The sequence below is a fragment of the Acanthopagrus latus genome, chromosome 3 (assembly GCF_904848185.1).
Source record: "Acanthopagrus latus isolate v.2019 chromosome 3, fAcaLat1.1, whole genome shotgun sequence".
Taxonomy (NCBI): domain Eukaryota; kingdom Metazoa; phylum Chordata; class Actinopteri; order Spariformes; family Sparidae; genus Acanthopagrus; species Acanthopagrus latus.
In genome coordinates, this window is record NC_051041.1 from 19,210,350 (window position 1) to 19,235,244 (window position 24,895).

At 41.6% G+C, this 24,895-nt stretch overlaps 2 protein-coding genes across 5 annotated transcripts in view; one reads left to right on the forward strand and one right to left on the reverse strand.

Annotated features, from left to right (window-relative positions):
- The window catches only part of col16a1 (collagen, type XVI, alpha 1), a 72,563-nt gene extending 69,840 nt beyond the window's left edge, over positions 1–2,723 (forward strand). For all 4 annotated transcript variants that reach the window (XM_037091291.1, XM_037091300.1, XM_037091315.1 and 1 more), the window contains one exon: positions 1,142–2,723. In XM_037091291.1, coding sequence (XP_036947186.1) covers positions 1,142–1,332 — 191 coding nt within the window. In that variant the 3' untranslated portion in view covers positions 1,333–2,723. The remainder of the gene's footprint in view (positions 1–1,141) is intronic.
- On the reverse strand, positions 1,604–23,818 carry col9a2 (procollagen, type IX, alpha 2). Its single transcript, XM_037091635.1, has 33 exons — positions 23,659–23,818; positions 23,117–23,483; positions 21,661–21,735; positions 20,502–20,537; positions 20,333–20,395; positions 18,098–18,151; positions 17,822–17,857; positions 16,316–16,339; positions 16,127–16,180; positions 15,964–16,017; positions 13,945–13,995; positions 13,803–13,859; positions 13,628–13,681; positions 11,783–11,836; positions 11,562–11,615; positions 11,041–11,094; positions 10,829–10,882; positions 10,609–10,662; positions 10,458–10,511; positions 10,312–10,365; positions 9,285–9,329; positions 8,362–8,415; positions 8,209–8,262; positions 8,074–8,127; positions 7,911–7,982; positions 7,526–7,561; positions 7,337–7,381; positions 6,884–6,916; positions 6,588–6,734; positions 6,429–6,483; positions 6,092–6,280; positions 5,382–5,459; positions 1,604–4,960 (listed from the first exon to the last, which is right to left on the reverse strand). The coding sequence occupies exons 2-33, from the start codon at positions 23,186–23,188 to the stop codon at positions 4,755–4,757; spliced, it is 2,076 nt and encodes a 691-aa protein (XP_036947530.1). The 5' UTR covers positions 23,189–23,483; positions 23,659–23,818; the 3' UTR covers positions 1,604–4,754.
- Positions 23,819–24,895: the final 1,077 nt, after the last annotated feature.

Sequence of the window (24,895 nt, forward strand, 5' to 3'; positions counted from 1 at the left end):
TAAATTAGCGACGTAGCATCTGCAGTTTATTTTATTTTTATTGTTATTTTTTTTTTTCCTTTTGGGATGGCAGGCAGTTTTGGTTTAAAAGGCAAACTGTGCTCGTGTCCGATGATTAAAATAGAACTGTAATATTTGTTTAATGTTTCCCTCATGTCCCAGATAATGTTCATGGTAATAACATCCTCTATTAGAGATTCTCCACTGGTGGCTGGTTTACTCTTCTACTGGTGTTTAAATCACATTATTATACTACCCTTCATGTACATTGTATTGGTGCTGCAGAGCATCAATGGCAACTTTATTCTATGATTTTTATTCCACATTTTATGACAGAAATGAAATTGAGAAATACTATTCTTGCCCTTTGTTTCCAACGAATGAGATGAGAGGATTGATACCTCTCTAATACCTGGAGGAGAAAAAAAGATCTAGCATATCTATGCCTATAAAAAAAACAATACTAGTGTCTTTTAAGATCATTAACCAAACATTATGCCATGTTTGTTTAATCCACTCAGAAACTAAAGGTTGTACATTACATCTTGTGGTCTGTTTTTCCTGTGAGCTGAGCTAAGCCAATATGCTGCTGACTGAGGCTTAATATGTTACAGAAGGAGCAGGATCAGGTTCTTATCTAGCTGTCGGCGAGAACTAAAATTAAGTTTATAATTAAGTGGATTTAATTCTGCCTTTTAAATTGTTTTGTTGCTCTTTTTCAATATGGCCCAAGGAGGGATAAAGGTGCAACATGTCTGCATTTTCAAAAATGAATGAAATGCACTACATTGATCAACAAAATATGACAAAAAAATACCAATTTGGACCTTATATCAAAGACGTCTCTGTATTGTGAGATATCTACTGAAGTTACCATGCTAACTGGCTTGCACTGAGCCAGAGCTAGTGGTGTGAATACCAACACTCCCCTGACAGTCTGGCTAGCTGAATGGCTAACTGAGCTAACAGGCTAACAAAAGCTACATTGATGGATAAAAAGAAAATTCATTATAAGCTGTTAGAAGTTCCATTTGTGATACATTGCCCCTATTTGTCAGGATAACTTCCTGGCATTGCACCTGTTTATTACCAGTTCAGTGACAATGCCACAATCATTCACCTACTTCCTTTCTGCCTTCAGGTGTCCCAGGCCCCCCAGGCTACGGTAAGATGGGACCCCCAGGTCCTGTTGGCCAGCAGGGTGTTCCCGGGATCCCAGGACCTCCTGGGCAGCCTGGTTCAAAGGGACATGATGGCCGATGTAATCCTGGAGACTGTATGAGCCATCAAGTAGAATACAGCCCCAAGGGACCTGTCAAAGGCCCCTGGTAGAGGGACAGAGGAGAGGGACAGAGGGGACTGAAGCAAAGAAACTACAGAAAACATGAAGCCAAAGACCGTGACCCAAAGTTATTAAATCTGATCACAGGATGAAAACAAGGAGCTCCTTTGTTGTTCGGTTGTATAGATTTATTCTCACTTATTTCTGCTGTAGTTGTGAGCGAAAATCCACAATTTCTCACTAAGGGCCCCGCTGGAATGAGGCTTGCACAGACGCACCGGCAGCAGCACATTTTATTGCGTCATTCTTTTTCCCTATGAATGCCAATTCATTGCTATATTACTGCCTCTTATTTTGGTCGTGTCTCTTTTTTTTCTGTTCCACTCCTTTTGTACATTTTCAAACAAACCCAGGGGGAGGTGACAAGAATCACAACCTGTATTTTCTTCTCCTCGATTAATGCTGGCCTCTTCTGTTTCTTTTTTTTTTCATTTTCTTTTGCCTAAATCTCTAGCAAGAACGGACACACGATTATTGTAGCACTTTGCTTCCACCTCTCGTATCTTTTTTTTCCTTTCACACAGAATCACTTTCAGAAAGCATCCCATGCATTTCTAATCTCCTGTTAGTGCTTATGGTGTGATACATATTTGAATTTGACCTGTAAGAGAATACCCAGAGAAATGTATTTCAGTGCTGTAGGAACAGATGTCAGAAACGTGCATTCATACCCTCTTTGATGGATTGACTGTTTTGTATATATTTATATTTATATATAGTGGCTTTTTTATACTTTTTCAAACAATTTGATAGGAAGGCACACGCATGGTTAGCCACTTATTTTTCATGCATACAAAGCAACAACAAATGTCAAAGGGATATTTTTCTAAGGTGTATAAGCTTTCAAAATGGAATAATGTGCTCAGTAAAAGACAAATTATTGAAGAAAATTGTGTTTACACAAGAAAGCATATTGGTTTTTATAACCATTTCGTGCCGTTTTAACGCCAGTCTTTTTGGAAATGCAACCTTTTTAAAGCATCTCATTTCATTTTGTATTCCAAAGTAAATGTAATAGCCATCTTTCAGCACTTGTTTGAGGAAATATTTGCAATATTTGAGCCCATTCACTGAAGGTACTGTAATGCAGAATGCTGGGCATGGCCACCAAGCCCACACAATCGCCTAAAGATAAAGAAAATATTCTGAAAAGCATCACAAACAGCTCTTGTAATGCTACATGTTACTGTATTTTGGGGTTTTTATATTTTATTTTTATATCTGAAAGTCTACAGAGTTTTAAATCACCACCATCTCTTACCATCGCTGTCGTTTAATTAACATTTTTTAAACTATGACTCGTGGTCAGACTAATGTTTCTCACAAGCTAACCCAAGGGAAATGTTCAACTTCAGACTGAATTAAATTGCTTTTCAAAGAAGTTGTATCCAGTGGTTATCATTGTGTTGTATCAAAAAATGATTTAAATGATGTCGTCCACCCGGGGACTTATTATGAGACAATGGGCCCCTGGGCACAGACGTGTAAAAGACACTTCTCCTCCAGAGGAGCAGAACCAGATTGAAGTGTCTCATAGCAGTTGTTCTGCATCCCTTATAGTTTAATCGCTCTAGTTCAGTTGCCTCTCTTTGTAGTTTTTTTGCATCTCTTTTAGTTGTTGTCTCTGGTTTTCTGTACCTGTGAGGATGTTTTGTGCCTTTATTCATTTTGTGTCCCTTTGTTGACGTTATGCACTTTTTGTGTTCGCTCTATGTCTCTGTGGTTGTTTCTGTGCCTCTTAATCGTTTGTTTAATTGATTTTCACAAAAGAAAAAAGAGAAACAGTCAGTTAAAGCAGATGCTCTGGCCCAGGGGCCCCTGACCTTTCTGCCTAGTTGGCCCATTCAGTGATCCCATCTGTGTCCACCAACTCACCAGCCTGTATATACTGTATGTTTCTTTACTGTAACACGTGCCTTACATGTTCTATTATGAAGCATTTGAGAAAAAAACAAACAAACATGTTTTTTAAGCAAAACTGTGTGAAAAAGTGTGGTTGTTTTTCATTGCAAGAAATATGCGCCGATATGCATTGGAACAACTTTATTGTTTAGTCTAGTGAAGTGTGGTGGGGGCATTTGGCCTTGGTGGTGGAAGAATGTTTATGTTTATTTACATGCATGAATTGTTGCTATTAAAGATTTGGAAGAATAGCAGAAATGAAAGGAAAAAGGAGCTGAACGTGAAGAGACTTGTTTCCAATCCCCGCATGATAAAGAAGAACATTGCATTTTAGAAAAGGTTCCTCTTTATTGGTTTGGGTTGACCTGAACAGCCAGAGAAAAAAAAAAAACCTCCTTTACAGATGATTATATAAAGAACAATAAATAATTTCTGTTGGTGAGAATAAATCAGTCATTAAATCGCTGACACCCTGTGGAAAGTTGACAGTGGCATAGAAGGCACATTCGGACTGATTCGTTTCGAGGAAAAGTCGTTATATCTGAAGGAACTTTTTATTACTCACTGAATTCATTAACACAGGATTTTTGCTGGTGCATATCGTAACCCATTTCTTTTTCTCTACATAATAATCAACACACATTTACAAAGATTTACAGCACTGCATTGTGGGAGATGGGAGTGCCCATCGGGATATGCTGTTGCCAGGCAACAAGAGGAAGAGATAAAGCTAGTCGTTAGTTTCTAAAATGAGACTTGGGTAGAAAGCGTGGATTGGGGGGGGGGCAATGTACACATGAGGTAAATCGGGGGTTTCAGTCAGGCTTACATATGCAAAACTACATTGTACAATACATTACAGTACTGAGTGTAAATTTAGGCTTCAATCATTTATTGCTCCTTTTTGTACACTTTTCAGGCATCAGGTGTGATGTTGCAAGAGAGGCAGGGCGTGAAATCTTCAGAACACATCTCAGACAAAAATATTGTTTGTGTTATCAAAGTGACCACGATGTAAAAGAAAAGCACCTTTCACCACACTCGGGTCTCAGCTCCTCTCAGCTCATAGATATTGTGGTGGTGGTGACGGGAGTCAAGGAGATGCAATATAAATCTGTTCCTCTGTCGCTGCTGGAACGGGGCTGGGATATTTGGATGGGACTGACACTGACATCATCCAAAAAAAACCAAAACACTAGAGAATTCAGAGGGATGTGGGTGGCTGTGAGCTGCTGTTGTCATGGTGATGTGGGGGATTAAGATCAAGAGTGTGTCCCACCCGTCAAAACTTCAGGTTGTCAGTTTCAGAAGGGGGCGTGCTTATACACCCAGTTGCTATTATTGTCCCCCACCCCTCGTTCTCGATGTTGTCCTACAGAGAAGAGTGGTCTCTTGCCTTCTCTCTTCCTCTCTCTCTCTTTCTTTCTCTCTCTCTCTCTCTCTCTCTCTCTCTCTATCTCTCTCTCACTCTCTCCCAGGTGTTGTGAGCTGCTAATGGAGAGACGGGTCTCTAAACATTTGGTCCTTTGATCGTTCCCGCCTCCTGTAGTCTTGGGGAGGTGTACGCTGACGCAGCCAGACACATCGCAGCCTCGCAAAAGCCTGGGAGACCTTGCGGACCCGCCTTACCGGGGTAACCAGCCTCTCCGGCTGCTCCTTCAGGTCCTCTCTCACCGGGCCTGCCGTCCCGAGCCACTCCATCAATGCCAGGAGGACCTGTGGGCAGAGAGAGAGTTCAACATCAAGTGGGGATTTTTTACTGATTTCAAAGGGTCAAGATGAGTCCATGCTGAGAAGATCTCTCTGAGCTCCCCTCTGCAGTTGGATTACACATGAATGCTCTGTCTGTGCATTCAGAGTGAGTGCATGTGTGCACACGGGTGTCTGTTTCCCCCAGTTTGAATTAGTGTGTACTGTTGCAATCCTATTACGTTCTTATTCGAGAGCATCTGTTAAATGACTGGAGTTAATGATGCTTTTAAAATGCCTTTGAGCAGCCTCTCCTGTGGCAAGAGCTGTAATGCCAAGTCCTTCAGTTTCTTATTGTCCCCCTCTCTTCTTAACCTTTGGTGAGTATTTCGTACTGTTTTATATTCCATGTGTGTGCGCATGAAGCTCGAGAGGGTTCAGCCCCTACCTGGTATTCCTGGAGGTCCCGGTAGTCCTGGGTGGGGTTTACCTGGATCTCCTCTTTCTCCCTTTGGTCCTCTTTTTCCTATTGGAAGACAAAGTAGGGTGAGCTCAGCTGTACCCTAAAAAAGTGATTTATTTCGATAATCTTATTATATTTTCATGTATTTTTCAATGATTTCAATGTTTTGGACAGAACGGGGGTACCCGATTCCCAAATGAATGTTGCAAAAGTGCCCTCTAGGCTGCTTTATCAGTCAAAAAAATGTGGTGATCCGTCCTCTTCTATGAATATGTCACACCTTCATGCATGCTGGTGCCCCACCGAACACTGCTGCAGCAGATACATGCAGTGTTTCAGACAAAAATACACTGGATCAGAAACCCACAAAGTCTGTTCCCGCCTCGAACCAAAATATTCTTGACCTGAAGTGGTAACAGTGGCGGTGTCATATTCTACAGGTCATTGTACATTGCACGTCCCCCTTCTGTTGATAACACATATTTGACTACAGTGGTTCCACTCAAGACCGATTGAAACGTGGGCTGTTTCAGTGGATTGCACTAAGGATCGTGAATGGAACCAGTTCAAGAGCCTTTTGACATTTTATAGACTAAATAAATCATAATAATAATCTTGAACAAACCTGCAGATGAATCAATAATGAATATAATCTTCAGTGCAGTATTTATTGATACTCTACTGCCTATGTCTACCTTTAAGTCCTGTGTTTCCAATCTGTCCAGGTCCTCCAATCATGCCAGGAATGCCACGGGCACCAGGTAAACCATGTGGCCCCTGAGGTCCAGGTGACCCCGGAGGCCCAGGAGGACCAGGAGGACCCATCACACCAGCTCCGCCAAGCACAGCCCTCTTGGCACTCACTGCCACCGCTGCTAGCCTCTCTGTAACAGAAGAGACAGACATCATCATTTTGATTCAATTACCTCTGATGATGGGCGACTGATGGCCGGGGAGATGAAAGTAGGGAAATGAGCTAATCTAATCTCCCCTATGGACATCAGAGGTGAATATTCAGGTCTAGACGCTCACCCTGCAACATCTTCAATACCACTTCAATAATATGCTGGTCGGATGCGTCACGTCCCTGGAGAGGAGAAGAAGAGGAAGCTGAGCACAGCAGAGATTCGGCGACTGACCAAGTTCATCGATCAATATGTCCTATGCATCATAAATGTGAAATGGACTCACCGGCGATCCTTGAATGCCTGGCATACCAGGAACTCCTCGCTCTCCATTAAGTCCTCTAGGACCAGGCAGCCCTGATGGTCCGGGGTCTCCAGGTTTACCTGGGTCTCCCGTGGGTCCATTGTGTCCTGTGTCACCCCTAATTCCTTGCTGCAAAGAAAGAAACATTAAGGAAGAGTACATTTATAAAGAATTTATAAAAAGGCTGACTAAATTGGATGATATTAAAAGAAAGAAGGGAACAGTTGAGGGAGGAAGCATTTTTTTTTTTTTTTTTTTATGACACAGCACGGTCTCACCTGTCCTTTGGGTCCAGGTTCACCAGACAAACCCTGTCAATGCAAACACAAAGACTCTATTGTTTTCACATTCATCACTTCCATCTATCATTTATGCCTCAGAGACACTCATTGAGCAATAATTCAAGAATGAATCTTGTAAATGAATGTCTAAGAACGCTGCTTCAAAGAGCCAACGTGCATCATTGCTTCACTGTCATGTAAATAGCTCATTTGCCATCTGGATTATTATGGGGATTTGTATGCAAATTCAACATTCGACTTCCTCTTCTTCTTAACTTCAGCATGTTATGATATTTTCTGCTATAAATCACTTCGCTTTGATGCCTCCATGAGCCAAATGTTTAAACCGTCACATCCAAATCCTGCAAGTTTTAGTAAATATATATAGACTTGGAGACTTGAAGCAAAAAGTTTGAAACAGCTTTAGGTTGTGCAGTAAAGATGTTTTACCTTTTCACCTTTCTCACCAGCCAATCCCTCCACGCCGGGGTCACCCTAGGCGAAAAAGATCAAGAGGTTGAGAGAGACTGAGAGGATTTTTGTAGAAAATATGTGTCAGCATGGAGCCAAGGTACAACACACAGCAATATGAGATACGCTTGTGACAGTCCAGTTCAAAGGAGTAAAACTTGTACTCACAATGTCTCCCTTTGACCCAACTTTTCCTTGGAAGCCCTAGAATGAAAGATGGGTTGAATGCATGTAAATGTGGTCAAATTTTGCTTATGATATAAAAACAAAAAAATAGAACTAAATGTTGATTTGGGCTGGTGACATCGCAGATCACAAAGTAAGAAAGATGTCTTCTCATCTCTGAAACACAGGCAATGAGGATGCTTAGATTATCATTTATATTGCTTATTTATATTGGTTGCCTTACTCAGTGATTTACTGTGGATTCATGACTTTTATTCATGGGTAAACACTGCCCCCAATGGACATGTCTGGGTATCTGGAGTGTGCTGGAATACAAGCCATGATGCACATGTTTGACAAAGCATTAGAAGTATTATTTCATGTAAACCTTGTCTCCCTTGGTTCCACTTAGACCCTGGGCACCAGGAACACCGATCGGTCCTCTCTCTCCTTTGGATCCCTGTTAAAAGACATTATATAATATAAATATATATCTTTGTTAGCTAAAACGTGTTTTTGGAGAAAAAAATATATAAAAAGAAGCAACTTACAGGCTTGCCGACTATTCCCTGCGGCCCAGCTTCTCCACGCTGGCCTCTGTCACCCTGTAGAAGTCAGGGGAGGTGAGTATTTATGATTCACAGATGCAGTTTTCCGTGCTTTCATGTCACAATCGAGGATTTTACCTTAGGTCCCGGAACTCCTTCCATACCAGCCTCACCAGGGACACCAGGCTCACCCTAGGACCAATCACAATTACAGTACAATGATTCACCCTAATCTGTGATTTCAAATCAAATGAAAAATAATTCCATATATATAAAGTCTCTGTGTGTTACCAGAGGTCCAGGTGCACCAGACTGGCCCGAGTGACCCCTAGGTCCAGGCTCGCCCTGACGAGGGAAAAGAGATGGTAAGAGTAGGTGAACAGGAACATGCAATGCTAAGACCTTTTTAAGATCATTTTTTAACCAAATATAAGACAGATCTTTGGATGAATACACTTTTCCCACTCAAGGATTGCAGGCAAAACATAAATGAAAGTACTATATGTGGACCAGTGCAGGAATATGCTTACTAGAATAAGTTCTCTTAATCTACATTCTGTCAACAGTTAAGCACAAGTATAAAGTAGAAATTCAGTCTTAAAGTGCAACTCCACCAATTGTACACATTAAAGTGTGTTTACAGGTCTTGCAGAGTACAACTACACATGTGTAAAACGTAGCATAAAGCCTTTGGTGGCTCCGGAGGAAGTGCCATGTAATCTGATAGCTGCCTCCTGTGATGTCACTCAGTGGCTAAAGTGTACTGTGGCTAATGTAATCACTCCTATCACACTGGTGTCCTTATGGATTATGGACAGTTTAAAAACTAATTATCAAAATCAACACAAGAGGGCCAAACATTATGTTTCCTTTTCAAAACCTAGCAACCACATTACCCATAATGCAGCATTGACTCCAGTCAATTTATCAGATTACATGCAGCTTTCTCTGGCATCACAAAAGGCTGGATACTGCTTTTTTCCACATATGCTGTAGTACTTCCTAAGACGTGTGAACACTATCTAATGTGTCACCCTTGAAGTTTAGTGGTACATTTAAAGATTTCTATGATCAAAAATTTGGACTTGACTCATTCTGAATTAAAAGAAAATAAGTGCAATTTGATCAAATGTGTGCTGCAATTAAGACCTCACAAAGGCTTTTCAATGACTTGACATGATATGTTTATAAAACTGAGTTTTTAAAAGGCTTACCTTAGCTCCAGGTCCTCCCTTTGACCCTGGACTGCCAGGCAATCCCTACAGACAGAAGAAGAGAATGAAATTAGTGAAAAAATAACGTCTATATCTCGAGTGGCCTTATGGTAAAGATGTTACATAGTCTATGTAGTTTGTCTACAGCTGGACTACTTTGTTTTAGGTCTTACCTCTCCTTTTTCTCTGTTTCTATACTGTTCACTAAGCAATAAACCCGAAAATGCCAAAGGAAAAAAAAGTTACACCTGTACGCTGTACAGTTTTCGTCACATGGTGGAAATGGAGAGAGTGACCCTGAAAATGGAAGTGGTAATGAATGTGGATATAAGTATGTGCTGCTTGTGGGAAGTTATAGTGCTGATCCCTCCTATAATAGTAATAATAATGACCATAGGCCGAGCTTAAGTGCCAACTACCAGCAAATACTTTGCAGCAGGTTTCCTGCAGTGATTTGTGTGTGTGTGTGTGTGTGTGTGTGTGTGTGTGTGTGTGTGTGTGTGTGTGTGTGTGTGTGTGTGATATGCTATATCACAGTAGGGTATAAAGCAGACAAAGTTATGGTGTTTGAGTTTGCAGCAGCGTTAGTGTCACCGCAATGACCACACACCAGAGTGTGCATCTCATGCTCCATTACCCTTTAGTCAGAATGACACGCACACAAACATAGCACACACACACACACACACACACACACACACGTATGAGTAAAGCCACTGGTCTGATTGTGATAAATCACTCGCAGTGGGAGGGAGAATGCTTTTTCAAGGTGGTTTAAATTCTAAAACAGCGTGGGTCACAGGGTCACTGTTAACCTGGATGAGTGCCCAGAAAACAAAACATACCGAGCTTTACAGGTGGCTTTGCGTTGCGTTGCTGTTTCAGGCTTTGTTAGAATGAGGAGGCGAACAGATTGACCCCCCTACGTGGTCTGAGTTACAATAAGCGTTTACAGGCTTATTTGCATGAGCCGTCAATCCTCGAACAAACACATTTCCTCCCCCTACTACACTGAGGGATCACTCACCGCTGCTCCCTGAGGACCAGGAGGACCAGGCATCCCAGCCTGGCCAGGGCCGCCCTGCAGCACAGAGAAGAGGAAGAATAAATTGCCATCTTTTTTTTACTGCAGATCGAACATTCTCATCATTATCATGGCTGGCAGCCCTTTACCTTTATTCCAGGAATACCAGGTGTGCCATCTTTTCCATCAATACCCGGCAGACCCTGAAAAAGCAGGCAGATGAGTCAGTGAACTTCATTTGGCACGCTCTCTGAATGCCACCTCGACTGTGTAGTGCACAAACAAAAGTGCTTCACTCACATTCTCTCCCTTTTTGCCAACCACGCCCTGTGGACCCTGGATACCCCGGCTGCCCTGGAGAAGATAACCAAACCGGCGTCAGTGTGTTTGCAGTGCACATCAGGATCATTGTGCCCACTCAACTTCTGAGATATGATTCTTTTTTTTTTTTTTTTGTCTTGTGCCACTGCTTTGACCAAAAAAAAAACATCAATGGAAAAAAGGCAGAAGAGTCACCTACTTTGTCTCCCTTGTCTCCTGCCTCTCCAGGTGGTCCCTGAGGTCCTTCCTCACCCTGCGAACAAGAGAGACAGGCTTAGGGAATCTCAATGTGGGTACCTATTGTTCTATGAGTCTCACATTTTATTTATGGGTTTGTCTGTGTGTGTGTGTGTGTGTGTGTGTGTGTGTGTGTGTGTGTGTGTGTGTGTGTGTGTGTGTGTGTGTTCTTACAGGAGGCCCAGGAATTCCTACAGGTCCGGTGATGCCCTTGTAACCACGAGGACCCTGCGAGAAAACAAAAATGTGCCATCAATCACTTCAGATCAGGGAGGATGCTAAGTCACAGTAGCCTACTATTCATTGTGATAAAGGGGTAATTAGTGCTTAACTCACTTCGCTAATGGGAGCTACACTGAGAGCCAGCCACTCTTGCTTTGGCACTAAGCCGGGGAGCTAACTTGGCTAACGCGGCTAATGTTAACAGTAAGACGGATGGCTACATCGGATCATTAACTACAGATGGAGGCACCGCGGACCCAGACAACCCCAACTCATTAGAGGAGGGGAGAGATTTGTGTTAGCATCATTTCCATATGTCCCCATTGCTGGTAATGGATGATGTTTGTATAGTGGGGGCAGGTCTGGCTGTGCCTCCTTGGTGCTCATCTAAGAATGAGAGCAGACTCTTACCCAAAGAGAAAGAGGGCGAAGAAAGTAAGTTTAGACAAAAGCAAAGAAACAGTGGTACTCACTGCTTCCCCTTTAGGACCCATCATCCCTGGATAGCCCCTCAGACCCATCGGACCCTTAGAAGAAGAAGAAGCAGGGAAACACAGGGTGAGACAGAGAATGACTCAGGTCTAGTCATAACAGTATGTCCTGTCAAATCAAGATAATAGCATGTAAAAAAAAAAATACAATATTATTCTATGTGTCCAACTTTGCCAAGTGACATAAAAAGTTCACCGCATACCGGAGGTCCCGGGATGCCCTGCTCCCCGGAGATGCCCATTTCTCCCTTGGTACCCTGGTGGAGGAGAGGAAAGGGAACAGGCTGATTAGTTTTCTTATTCTGTGCTGCTCTCTAATGCACAGCTGCCTGCTACAAATCATGGCACAGTCAAGCATTTTCACAGAGCCGCAGAAGGTCTAGATTTTGTGTGCAAATCCACAGAGTTTAATCCAGTCTGAGATGCTTGATGGTTCCTTTCGATGTCTAAATGTACTTTCACAGTCACACAGTATACAGGCATGTTGCTGGTTGAGCTTGTTAAAAATCTAGTTCAAGGCAGTTAGCCAGTAGGAAACCCTACCAATGTCACTGACAGGGTTGGGAAGTAATGGATTACATATATTTGAGACTATGCAGTGAGAATACAAAAATAAGCACCTGTAATCTAACTTGATGTGTAATTAGATAGTTGTTGCATTGTCAAGGATTACTTTGACTGATGCATGCATTTCTACATTTTGTCTGGTAATGGCTATATTTTTTTATTTTCTGTTTACATGCTCGAATTAATTATTTTTCAGTCTTACACTTGATTAGTTTTGTGACAAACTGTGACTTTGGCTGGTTTAAAACATATTTTGAAATTGACAAACTGTAATTCCTGGCACAATTCAAACAGGATGAAAAAAATAATAAATACGTCCCTTGTCCTTCACTACCATACGTGTCTTTGTCTGGAATAATGTCCCATGGTGGTCCACCCCTTTGTACCGCATGTTGAAGAATACAAGCAGTACACCTGCAATTAGTGCCAGTGCTGTTTTTGTTGAGTAATTCAATTTGAGCAACTGAATTTGATAATTGAATTTTATTTGAATTTAAAATATTTTGAAATGTTGACAGTGTTTGTGGAACTAAAGTCTTTTGTGGCTGTGTCCATTTTTACTATGTGGTGCTGCTGTACATTAATATGGGGCAGCAGTGGCTCAGGAGGTGGAGCAGTGGTTCGATCCACAGATCCCCCAGCTGCATGCTGAAGTACCCTTGGGCAAGATGATGAACCCCAAATTTCTCTGAATGAGTCAGTCAGCACCTTTCATGGAAGTTTCTGCCATCGGTGTGTGAATGTGCGTATGAATGGGTGAATGTGACAACTGTTGTAATGCTGTTGTAGTGGTCATATGTTCAATGTTTGATTCTGAAGTAATCCTTAAGTATTCAGGTTAGATTGTGTTATCGATCTATAACATGTCATGTCATTTGTATTCAGTAACTGACTACATTTCAAAGTAATCTGACCCAACTCTGCTGTCAGGAGCTGAGGCAGTTCATCTTGGTGTGTTATTACAGGCACAGTTTGACCTGCTGGAAAACACACGTTCTGCTTCTTTCTGAGAGCTGGACGAGAAGATCAATAGCAGCCTCACGTCTGTTTGTTAAGTATGGAGCGGTAACTTGGTGTGTTGGGTGTTTTTTGAGCGTCTGAGGCTGCTTGTGCGGGAAGATCAGAGGCTAATTCCTGAGGCCTGGCTAGCTGCTCCCTTGGAGCCCACTGTGTGCTCATTAGCTCTGCTTAATACAGCAAGGTGAGAGGGCCGCGCGAACCCTGACTCTCTCATCCTTCCCTTCATGTACCTGGCTCTTCAGCACCCCTTTCATCTGGCTCGCTGCACGCTGACTGCAGGGCCAAGGCCAGGCCTGACTAATCGCAGCCAGATTAGTGCCAGTCATGTGCCTCGGGGGGCTTCATTAGAGCTAATCCTTGCCTCTGCTGGTCCAGAATTGTGGGTGAGTGTGCAACACTGTACAACATGTACATGTATGGATGTTTGAGTGCATGTGTGCAGCAGAGATAGTGAAGCTCACCGTCTTTCCAATGCTACCAGGGTCTCCCAGAACACCAGCACGTCCTTTGTGTCCCTGGAGGGTAACAATCCGTCAGAGGGGTGTCAGAACTATTTTGTGATGCAACATAATCACTGATGCTGAAAGGGGCAGGCTTCTACCTTCAGGGCGACTTGAAACAAACTCAACTACCTACCTTGACTCCCTGGATTCCCTGGGGGCCTTTCGGCCCTGCTGGACAGTTAAGAGGACACTGTTGTCGAGAGAAGGAAATACATGGATTATGAAAAGTGAGGTCAAAACAGATTTGTGACACAGAGCATGTCATTAGATCTCACCTGGAACTCTGCACTGCCTTCTTCTCCACCAATGAACTTCCCTGGAGGACCCTGGACAGACAGACAGATGGTTGAAGAGGTGGATGGATGAAGAAAGGCACCTGGCCACTACTCCCATGAGCTGAGCCAGCACTATCTCCCCCTCTCCCTATCTATATCTCCCCCCATCTCTCCTTCTCTCCATTTATAGATTGAGTTAGAAAGTAAAGTATCTCTACAGGGGATGATGTATTCCTGCAACAGTCAGATGAGACAACCCACTGATCTAATGGGGGGTTTATTTACCCTAGGACAGCACTAAAGCTAAACAAATACACTCCCCTGGGCTGGGAGCATCACTCTCAGTGAGGACACCTCCCCCTTCTTGGAACCACTCTGAGATGCACACAGGAGAGTACATGTACCACTGAAAACAGACTTGAAAGTGCTCCGCTCAGAACTGTCTGTGATGTCTGCCGGGATGCGCTCGAGCCGCAGTGCACCAGGTGCTTCTGTTATCGTACAGCACATTTTTAAAAAACACATTAATTGCTGCCGGGTTTGCAGAACGGAGCAAGTCAGCATGAGACGACATGATTTTTACACTGTGATCCCGCTCAATAATGTATAACTTCACTGCAATTTTGCTGGTGTAACTTTATGCTTGATTAAGCTCAATAAACTTTGTGTAGCTCATTTATGTCTCACACTGCTCACAGCTGTTCTCGCCAATCTCACTGAGAAGATGTGAAAAGATGTGCTGTGACATCAATTAGAGCTAGACTGATAGATTTGCTCAGCCCCTATTAGCTTTTTGCAGATCGTGTACACGCCAGCCAATACAACAAGAAATTACAGCACATATTTGACAAAGATTATGTTTTAAAGCAGTTGAGAAGTGTCGGAATGTCATACAGACAGGCTGGATAGACATTTCACTTCTATTTCTCAACAGCAAAATATTATGAGTGGTATCTGATTCAGAGCGGGAAAGACTACTTAGGGTTAATAAATGATTAGTTATAATGTACTTCTGCTCTGCTTATAATAGTAATCTTTATAAAAAATGTTAATAATGAAGGCAATCAGGCTTGTTCTTGCATGGCTAACTGTTAATAAATTCATAGTTAACCCCACCTTCCTTAGAGATGGAATGTAACTAACTACATTTATTAAACTGTACAGTGCTTTGTACAATTTTCTCCAACTTTACTTCCTCTCTAGTCCACCTCAGAGGCAAATATTGTACTTTTTACTCACCTACTTACTCAGAATAATGTTGAACATTAGCTCTGGCTAATAAGCCAGGCTAATAATTAATCGATCCATAAATAGATATACATATCTACATTATATATAATTTACTTTTAACTGTACTTAAATAATAATTATTGCTGAAAAACTATTTATGATAATAAGTATCAGTATAGTATGGGTAAGTTAAACTCAATAAATGTGTTTGTAAACGTTACCAAGTTTCTTGTAAGTGCTAATAAATGTAATAGGTAATTGTAGTAGTTATTTGCTATGGTTAATAACATGGACTGATCCAATTCAATATCGTTATACTGTATCGAAATATCGATACTGACGTAATTAGCTTATTGGATGTGGAAGTGACATCACTGATTAATGTCCTGTTCAACATTCCATGGACTGACTGACAATATTCAGACACACTCCTGATTCTCTTATCACTTTCAAACATATGTGTAGAAGCCTACTTAACCTGCACTCCAAATTAATTGCTGTGGAATACTGAAATGTAATATTTTTGTATCTATTGTTTCCCTTTTATAATAAGCACTGTGTGGTTTGCTACAGCCATGTAACTGTCGACCTAGGAAAAAGGGTTCCGGTATTTTGAACAGTATCTGTATTGGTATCCTAATTCAGGTTTTGGATAAGAACTAAAACAGAAGTGGACCGGTGCAGCTCTTGTCTTGTTTTTGATGCATACTACCCTTATCTTTTTCTACCCTAAAGCGGTAAACTGTGTCTAGTTTCAAAACATGAATGGCGAGCATGTACAGTACTTACTGGTTTGCCAGGGGGTCCAGGAAGTCCTGGAGGTCCAGGTGACCCTAAGACACCCTAAATGAAGCAAAGGAAGGACAGAAACTGTGAATAAGGAGCTGAAACTATAATGGTCTGGTAGCTTATAGACGTCAGGGCAGTTATTAAAAAAGTGAGGCTGTGCTACCTTTGGTCCAGTTGGTCCAATTTCACCTGGGAAACCGATTGGTCCCGGAGTGCCCTAGACAGAGAGACACCGAGAGCAAGAGAGAACAATGTGTACACTTCCCAGAAGCCTTCAAATTATTTCCACACCTCAAAGTGAAGCCATTAAGTGATAAGAGCATAATTGTATTACACCATACAAGCTACTTACAGCCAGTCCTGGAAGGCCGGGTCCCTGTGTGGACAGAAGGGACGAGGGGTTAAATTACTGTATAACAAGTGGAACCAATCCGTCAAAGTATCAATTAACATTTGCGAAAGCCAATTAACAATGGCAGCAGTAATTCAGTAATATGTGTGTACAGTGTCAAAGTGCAGGGTAAACAGTGCTCGAGAAGAACAAAGCGACAGGACGCAATCAGTTTGTGTTTGCTGTGTCTTTTGCTTGGAATTAATTATAAACACAGTAATTGAGTAAGTAAGCCTTGTTGCAGGAAGAGCAGCCCACAGGGCAGGATCTCCTGTCTGTGCAGCGGGAGGCAGCTGGATGTACAAGCACAGCCCCCAGACAGGACGCCTGCTAATGCTAAACAAAGGATTTAACTAATAGTGTTGCGTTCAAGCGTGACATTGGATGACTCTGAACTTAATGTTTGAATATCTTGGACGACGCCTGATGGATGGAGACTGAGCACCACCTAGTGGTGTCAGACTGTGCTACAGGTAATGTCCAGGTGTGTGTACATGACACTGCTGAATTGATTTAGTGTGCATAAAACTGCGTGAAATGATAACATGTACATAAAATGTGACTCACGGAGAGCATGTTCCCTCTTTATTGAGGGGTGTGTGTGTGGGAATACGGCTCATGTCGGCTGTAGAAGGCATATGCCACATCTGGATAGACCAAACCCAAAAGGGGGGCACAGCTGGTCAGGCATCCAGGCATGAAGTAAAAGAGACTCTGGAGGTTGTCTTATGAGAGCAGCTGGGTTACAATATGTTTGTTATGAAAATGAGTTATGACGCTCTGAATCAGGAATCGTTTGAAGCCTATTCTGCTCAGAGTATCATGACAGCCTTGTAACGTACAACGTCATCTAATTAGTCAAAGTGTACCTTGTGTAGATATACCGTTTATTCAAGTGCTGTAATAAGTACAATTTTGTTGTTTTATACTTCTATTCTATAGAAGTATAAAGTATATACTATACTATATACTATACTCTATACTTCTATTCCACTAGATTGAGTATATTAGTATTTACAGTTGCTGATTTTAAATTTAAAAAATGTAATGCATAAAACGATTAATGAGATGGTTTGTAACCTTTTTAGCTTACGGCATGTTACAGTGAAGCGTCTCACACATGAAGAGCGATCACGTTTGGCAGAAAGAGATTTGTCATCCAAAAGGTTACTTACACATTGATACATCAGTGGCAAAGTAATAACATGATATAAAACAATGCTTCACTCAAACATTAATTTTACTTTTGGCATGTGTTGATGCATTTGAGTAACACTTGTTACTTGAAAGTTATTGTTGTTTGAATACAGAGAATTTCAGATTGTTATATGGTCATTTGCAATTAAGTAAAGACTTTAAGAAACTTTTTTCCCTCACTGTATATAGTATGAGAAAAGACGATATATATGTCAAAACATCATGCCTACTGTGCAGAGACTAAAGGGTGATAGATAATCGTTGACTTACAGGAGCTCCAGGTTCACCACTCGGTCCAGGCTGACCCTGCATGCAAAACAACAACGAGACTAAATTAGGGACATGCTGGAATCTTAAACAGATCAACGCATACAATATCATCAGGACAAGTTCAATGTTATACTCAAGGTGAAATGCAATTTTATTCTTCTATGTTTCTCCTGGTTCAGCATCATGCTCAACATAACAGTGACAGAGAAATTCTTGTCATCGTTTGGACCTCATGGAGTATGAAATCTGTTCTCATGTGGAGGTTCAGACACTTGCCTTAGGGCCAGGGCTTCCGACAGGACCTCGATCACCCTTTGCTCCAATCAGACCCTGGAGGAACACACAAAGAGATGTTGGCAGGCAGATATGCTCGACGTGTATATGGGGTCAAAATATCGCAGGAGGTTGGAAAGGAAATTGTGGGTTACCACTGTGCTTTCCACGAGCGATATACAGGGCTCGAATCCTACCAACAATAGGGCTAATCACACATTTGATTGAAACTGACACTGGTCTTGTTAGTAATTAGGAAACAAACCCAAGATTTGAGATTCCAGGGCGGATTACTGGCTAAATCTCTGAGGAATGCATTTGAGTGTGTGTTTGTGCGCCTCTGTTAGCATGTGACACTGAATTCCCCTCTAACCAAGCCTGAAGCTGCAACTTGTGTTAGCACAACCGAAACCAGAAAAGCTGCACCGCAATTACTATCAGGTAAATCCATAACTGAAGTGCCTCAAAGCTATGAAATCATTCTAAATTCATCCGCTTGTCTTTATCTCAAACTCCTCGCTGCCTGTGATTACCAGAGATTGAATAGATATAATCAGCACGGGGATTACAGGTTCGACATAATGTATATTAACCTCATTGAAAACTGTTCAATACGCTTTAAGTACATAATCACTGCTGACAAGAAACCAACAGTTTGGAGGTCAAGGGTCATGACTGTCTATGTAGAACACAGAGCCAGACACAGAGGGAAGCTCTGACGGCTGATTAATGCTGGCTAAGGCTAACAGTTCTTCAAAATGTACAGTAGCTTAATGTAGCTTTTTTTTTATTTACAATCCTAAAGTGGAAAAAGGAGCTATGAGACATTACAACAAAGATGAGCCCAGCGAAATGGGAAGTACTAAAACGCTCTAAATATTACATTAAAGCAACAAACAAAGGCTGAACACTAATGACTTTATAATGACTTAAAGGTACTCTGTGGAGTTTTTTCTTTTTTTTTTATCATAAACAGCTTTGTTAACATTCAAAATTCATCAACTGAAGTCAGTGTGCGCATCCTTGGAGTAAAGCATTTTGTCATCTGCCAGGTCATGTCAAGGATACAGTTGATATCTTCTTAAAAGACCCAGTAGGTGGACCTTGAGTTGAGTACGTTCATGCCTTCAGGTGTGAAATGTGCAGTGCTTGAAATGATAACATGTAAACATTTGTATCTTCATGACAGCTGAGTAAGATGAATTGCCAAAGAGGACAAGGTGACAGAGAGCAAACACAAAAGTTCAGCTTAATTCTGTAAGTGGACACTGAGTGGAGATTGTTCTGTCAGACTCCCAATGTGTTCGGTTTCTTTTTCCAATCAGCTCAGATTTTATCATAACAGCAGCGATATTTAGCTGTTTCAAGGTACGGTGTGATATGAAGCTCGGTGGTTATTATATCGTGTTCATTTGCTAATCTAAATGGCCAAATTCCACCATGTCAGTGTTGTGTTTTTATAAATTCAAGCTGAGGTTAACAATAATAAGTGTGCAATACCATATACTGAGATGGCATTAGATTTTCTCAGATGGTTATCATGTTGTGAAACTCTAATACCATTGTTGAAACCACCCTGGTCACAACACTCCACACTCACAGTGTATATGTACACTGTTGTACAGGTACAAGAGCGACTGATACAAACAACACAGAGGCCCACTCATCAAGACACGCCACTACAGCACCACCAGTGGCCAAAAGTACAACACAGCACCTTTAAAGTGTTGTTCTCATTATGCTTCCTGACTTTTTATTCAACATATTATATTACGATAACCTTCACTTTAGTTTAATGTCACTGGAAAAATGTTTATTTTACTGTTGTAATAACTTCTATTTTTTTTAACTGAACTAGAAGTCCTTTAAGGAACATATTTCCTTAAATATTTCCATATTTTTACACTGCTCATTGGAAAATTACAGTTATATTAATTTGTGTTTCTAAAAACATTTTTTCCCTTTTCATCTGTAAGGCCCTATCTTATTGTTCTATTTGGACTGTTTATTTCACATTTGTTACCTGAAAGGTTTTTTTCTTTTCTTTTCTTTACCTTAATAAGCTGTTTTCACATTGAGCCTCTCCGAATGTTTCTTGTCAGAGGCAGTGTTCGTTATCGTTTCATTAGCATTTACAAAGCCCCTTTTTCTCTGTTATTTCTCGCACATTCTCTCTCTGTCTGTCTCGTTCTCTCTCTCAAACTCACACCAGATACCCACATCAGTCAGTTTACTTACGTCAATACCATTCTCTCCCGGTGCTCCATCAGGACCTGGCTCTCCCGGCTCTCCCTTTTGTCCCTACAAAACAAACACACTATTGTCACAGACCAAACCAAATCTGGATGAATCGAACATGAAAGTTTTTTTAATCTAAATTCTAACAAGCAGTAGAGTACAAACTTACTGGTGGACCAGGGGGCCCAGGAGGTCCTTTTTCTCCCTGCAGGGAGACAGAATGGAGAGGTTGACTCTTTTAATATTATAATCAATGGTTTGTTAATTTAACGTAGAATTGTATTTGGACATTTGACATGGTAAGCAACATGACCAATCAAACTCAAAACTCATTATATCTGTGTCTCCTCGGGACCTTATGTGAATTAGCTGATAATTTAAAGATTTCTATTCAATATTAAATATGGATTAACATAAATAAATTAACAAAAGCCTGTGTATTCAACCAGTTTTAATGCATAATTAAAATGGGACAAGTTGAGATAGTTGCAGTGCTACTGAGATGGTCATCGTAGCTCTGCATTAATAATCCAGACATTGAATGCAACATTCATGAAAGGCTGGAGCATTAATATCATGTTCTACCAGCCTGGACACATGTTCTCCAGTGATTAAACAATCTTGAGATGAAGTCCAGAGTGTTTCTATAAAGGCTGATTTCTCCATCCTGTTGACATCCCACCTTTCCCGTGGCAGAGACCCAAAAAGGGAAGAAAAAAAACACGGCGTTTGAACTGGAGGGCAGGCTACACCTTCAAGCGTGGACCGAGAAACATTACTCTTTTTCTTAATGTAGTGACTTGTCTTTGCTGTGTTCTGGTGTCAATCCAACACTGAGAACTCAGCAGTGGATCAGTCACAAATCAGATTGCACAAAGAGCATATCTGTGAGACACGTATAAACAAGTTTGTGTAGATCATAAACGTTTGCAAGCAGTTTAAATATATTAGCAAGTCTAAAATCTTATCACATTTAATCATGGAACAGACACCACAAACTCCTCTTTTGCAGTTACAGGCAGCCTGTTTTCTGCTCCAGTAGCCAAGCAGCTTCAATTTATCCAACCTGTGTGTAGTTAACCCCCAGAATATCTCAAATGTATCACATTACTGTGACACAAACTCTGGATTGAGGCAAGGGTCTCGTCTCAATGACCCCTCTCTCTGCTGGGAACAGAGTTCCTTTGTGCCGGTGTGTTTTCATTTTGCAGTGACCTCCGCTGGTAAGACTGCAGTACTGCGGAGCAGCACAGGGTCAGTATTTCTCCTGCACAATGATGGTCTTTGTGACAAACCTGCCGGGCAAACCTGTAGATGTGGATACTCACATCAATGCCGTCTGATCCAGGCATGCCAGAGGGGCCTGGTGGGCCGGGCTGGCCCTGAGGACCTTGTGGACCCCTCTGAAACACAGACAGAAAGACATTTCAAGACTGTTTAATAATGACAAACAACAGTAAGCAATACTTTAAAAACTGTGGAAATATCAGAATAATATTAAAAAACATTAAAATAACTATAATGCTGATATTGGAAGCGAACAACACAATTCTATTGAAACAAGTTAAAAGTTATTTTCTTTATCATCATATAATTGTGCAGTTTAGACTTCATATTTAGAAATGTGGTTTTCAGTTTCAAAAAAATCACATTTTTTATAATGATCTTTTTTATGTAAAACAATGTAGATTAAATCATTGAATATGCATGTCATAACCATACCAATGGACCCATTAGCCTTGTGTTGGGAAAACAATGCTGTCAAAGCATTTAAAATCTCATTAGAGCTAGACAGATCACAAGATTGGGCAATAACAAAACACAAAAAAACACATATATTAACAGAAAAACAATAATTGTTAACTTGGTCAAATAATGCTAGTTTGACCAATATCAAATTATGGATGGTTTAATGCATTATGTCCAATGACATCAGCTTGTATGAGCGCATCATAATAAAAAATATAAACAAAAAAAATAAAATAAAATAAAATAAGGAAAAAGGAGACAATTCTGTAAGAAACTGCTCAATAAAAGGGGTGAAACAAAGGACTGAGGAGGAATGTGGAAGGAGGGGTCACGAGACTGGCACTGTTTACCCCCAGCACCCCTGCCTCACCCCCACCCCTCCATCCCAACTCTCACTAAGAGTCTTTAATATCATCTCAGTGGGGCGGTCAGTCCAACAGATGAAAAAAGAAAAATTGGATCCAACAGAAAAAAAAAAAAAATGTGTAAAAACAAAAATAATCCTGAAGAGACACAACAGTTTTAGATCCAGTGAGTAACGTGGAGGTGTCTTGTTTGGATAGAGGGCTTTCACGCTCAGGGGACAAAGCTGGTGTGTTTCTGTGTGTGTCAGTGCCCACTGACCTCCATCTCTGTCATGGCTGCCCATGAAAAACTAAAAAAAAATCCTCCATTCTTCCACTGATAAAAATCTTCTCAGCCAAGAAAGGTAATGGCGACTCCTCGCCTTGAGAGAGGAGATAAGTGTCCATGCACGATAAGGATGATAATCCACAGAAGATATTCCACTTTAATTTGTCTCCGCAACAGATAGATAAAAGAAACAAAAAATATCTCAAGCTCGTCTTTCTTTTAATGCTATAAAGCCAGGTGGTCACCACACACAGACCTGTGTTGGGGCTTTTGATCACTTTAACAAGATCCATGACAGCACAACCTATAACATCAACTCAAGACATCCAGAGCCCTTTCCAGGGGCCCTTATCCCAACTGAACCCCAGATAAAGCAGGTTTCAACCTCCCCTGTCCACTCACCACTTGAGCCAGAGCCAGGCACAAGGTCTGCAGTAACACCCAGGTCTTCAGCAAGGCAGAGAGAGCAGCCATGGTCCCTCTCCCCTGTCTGTCTCTCCTCGGTTCACCAAATCCTCTCTTCTCGCTCCTCTTTCCGCTCCCTTACTCCTCTCCAGGCCGGCACAGTGCAGAACTGGTGGAGCAAAGCTGTCCGAGGGGAAGGAGGAGGGGGGTGGTGGGGTGGGGTGAGGTGAGGAGGGGGGTCTATGTGCACTGCCCCGAAAAAAATCCACTCAGGAGGGAAGGTAGGGAGCTGAGAGTGGAGAGGGAATGGATGGAGGGACGGGGAGGGGTGGAGAGGACAGAGAGAGAGGTGTAATAATCCTGCCTGAAAGCAGAAGAAAAATACACTATCAGCGTTGTGGAACCACACACCAACACACACCCACGTGTAACTATATATAGTTACACACACACACACACGCACACACACACACACACACACACAGTCTCTCAAAATGCCCCAGGTTTTCACCTCAGATTTGGGGCAGGAGAACACTTACTGAATGTACTCAACAGGCAGCGTCAGCCACTGTGATTGGATGCTTTAAGAGTAATTCACATATTTCCTGCGCAGTTATGGAGCCAGTTGGTCTGAGCAGCGATCCAGCTCCTCCCAAAGCTGTGGGAGTGGACCAATGCATGACACCTGGGTGTAAAGACAACTCTGTGTGTAAGACACCCAGACACAGGCCTCTGAATAACTCTGTCTTCACTTCTGTCTCTCTCAGTAACATTGTTGTTTTTTTGTATTTTTCATTTGTATGGCGGCGTGAACATCTACAAACACTTCCCGTGTGAGTGCTGCAGTGGACAGAATAGAGAACCATGAAAACTCCTTGGAGGATAAAATGTTTGAATAAAAGAGATCTGAACAGAAGGAGGATGGTATATTAACTTTAGACATGAAGCGACATGTAAAGGGGAGCATTAACAGACCTGATCAGCACTGCAAACTGAGCCTTTACTGACATCTAGTGGTCATTTCACTAAGAGCAGGTCGGTTCCCACAGTAATCAAAATGGGCTGAATAAACAAAACTCATGGTGATGTGAAGGGGGACCTTATAGTGACCCCTATTGTACAGTCATTACATTACAGCTAACGCAGCGATTACACTTGTGTCCACTAGATGGCAGCAAATGCATATGAACAGATGTCGGCGTGCAGAGCAGCTTGATTGCTGTGGAGGCCTCCACTGCTGCGGCTGGGGATTATACATTTGTTCTCCTTAGGGATGATAAAGACAGCGGTGAGGAAGCTGAGCAGAGATGCCTTTATTAGTAAAGTGAGATTTATTGCACACTACAGGGAATCTCAGCAGACCACATTACATAAATTAGAAGACCAGCTCAGACCAGCAGCGCTGCTGCTTCACTTACATTTATCACACTACATTAACAAACTCAACACTCTCATTGCCTTTTTCATACTTTGATTAAATATGAACTATGGTCTGCCTTTTCTATGTTATATTTATTAAAAAAACAGGTTCTAGTCACTGAATACAATAATTGGAGTGAATTATGCAGGAGCACATTGTAGTTCTGAACCTTTTTGTACAACAATTTGCTCTCAAACATCAGTTTCCTTAGTGAAAAGTCTTTGCACGGTTGAATCTGTAACATAAAAGCAGTCTTTGTATGGCCTTTGTGTTAAAGAGCAATTGGTCTATCTAATTTCCGAAGACATAGTTTTCATGCTTTATGCCCGTACGTTCTCTACGTCCATACATTCAGG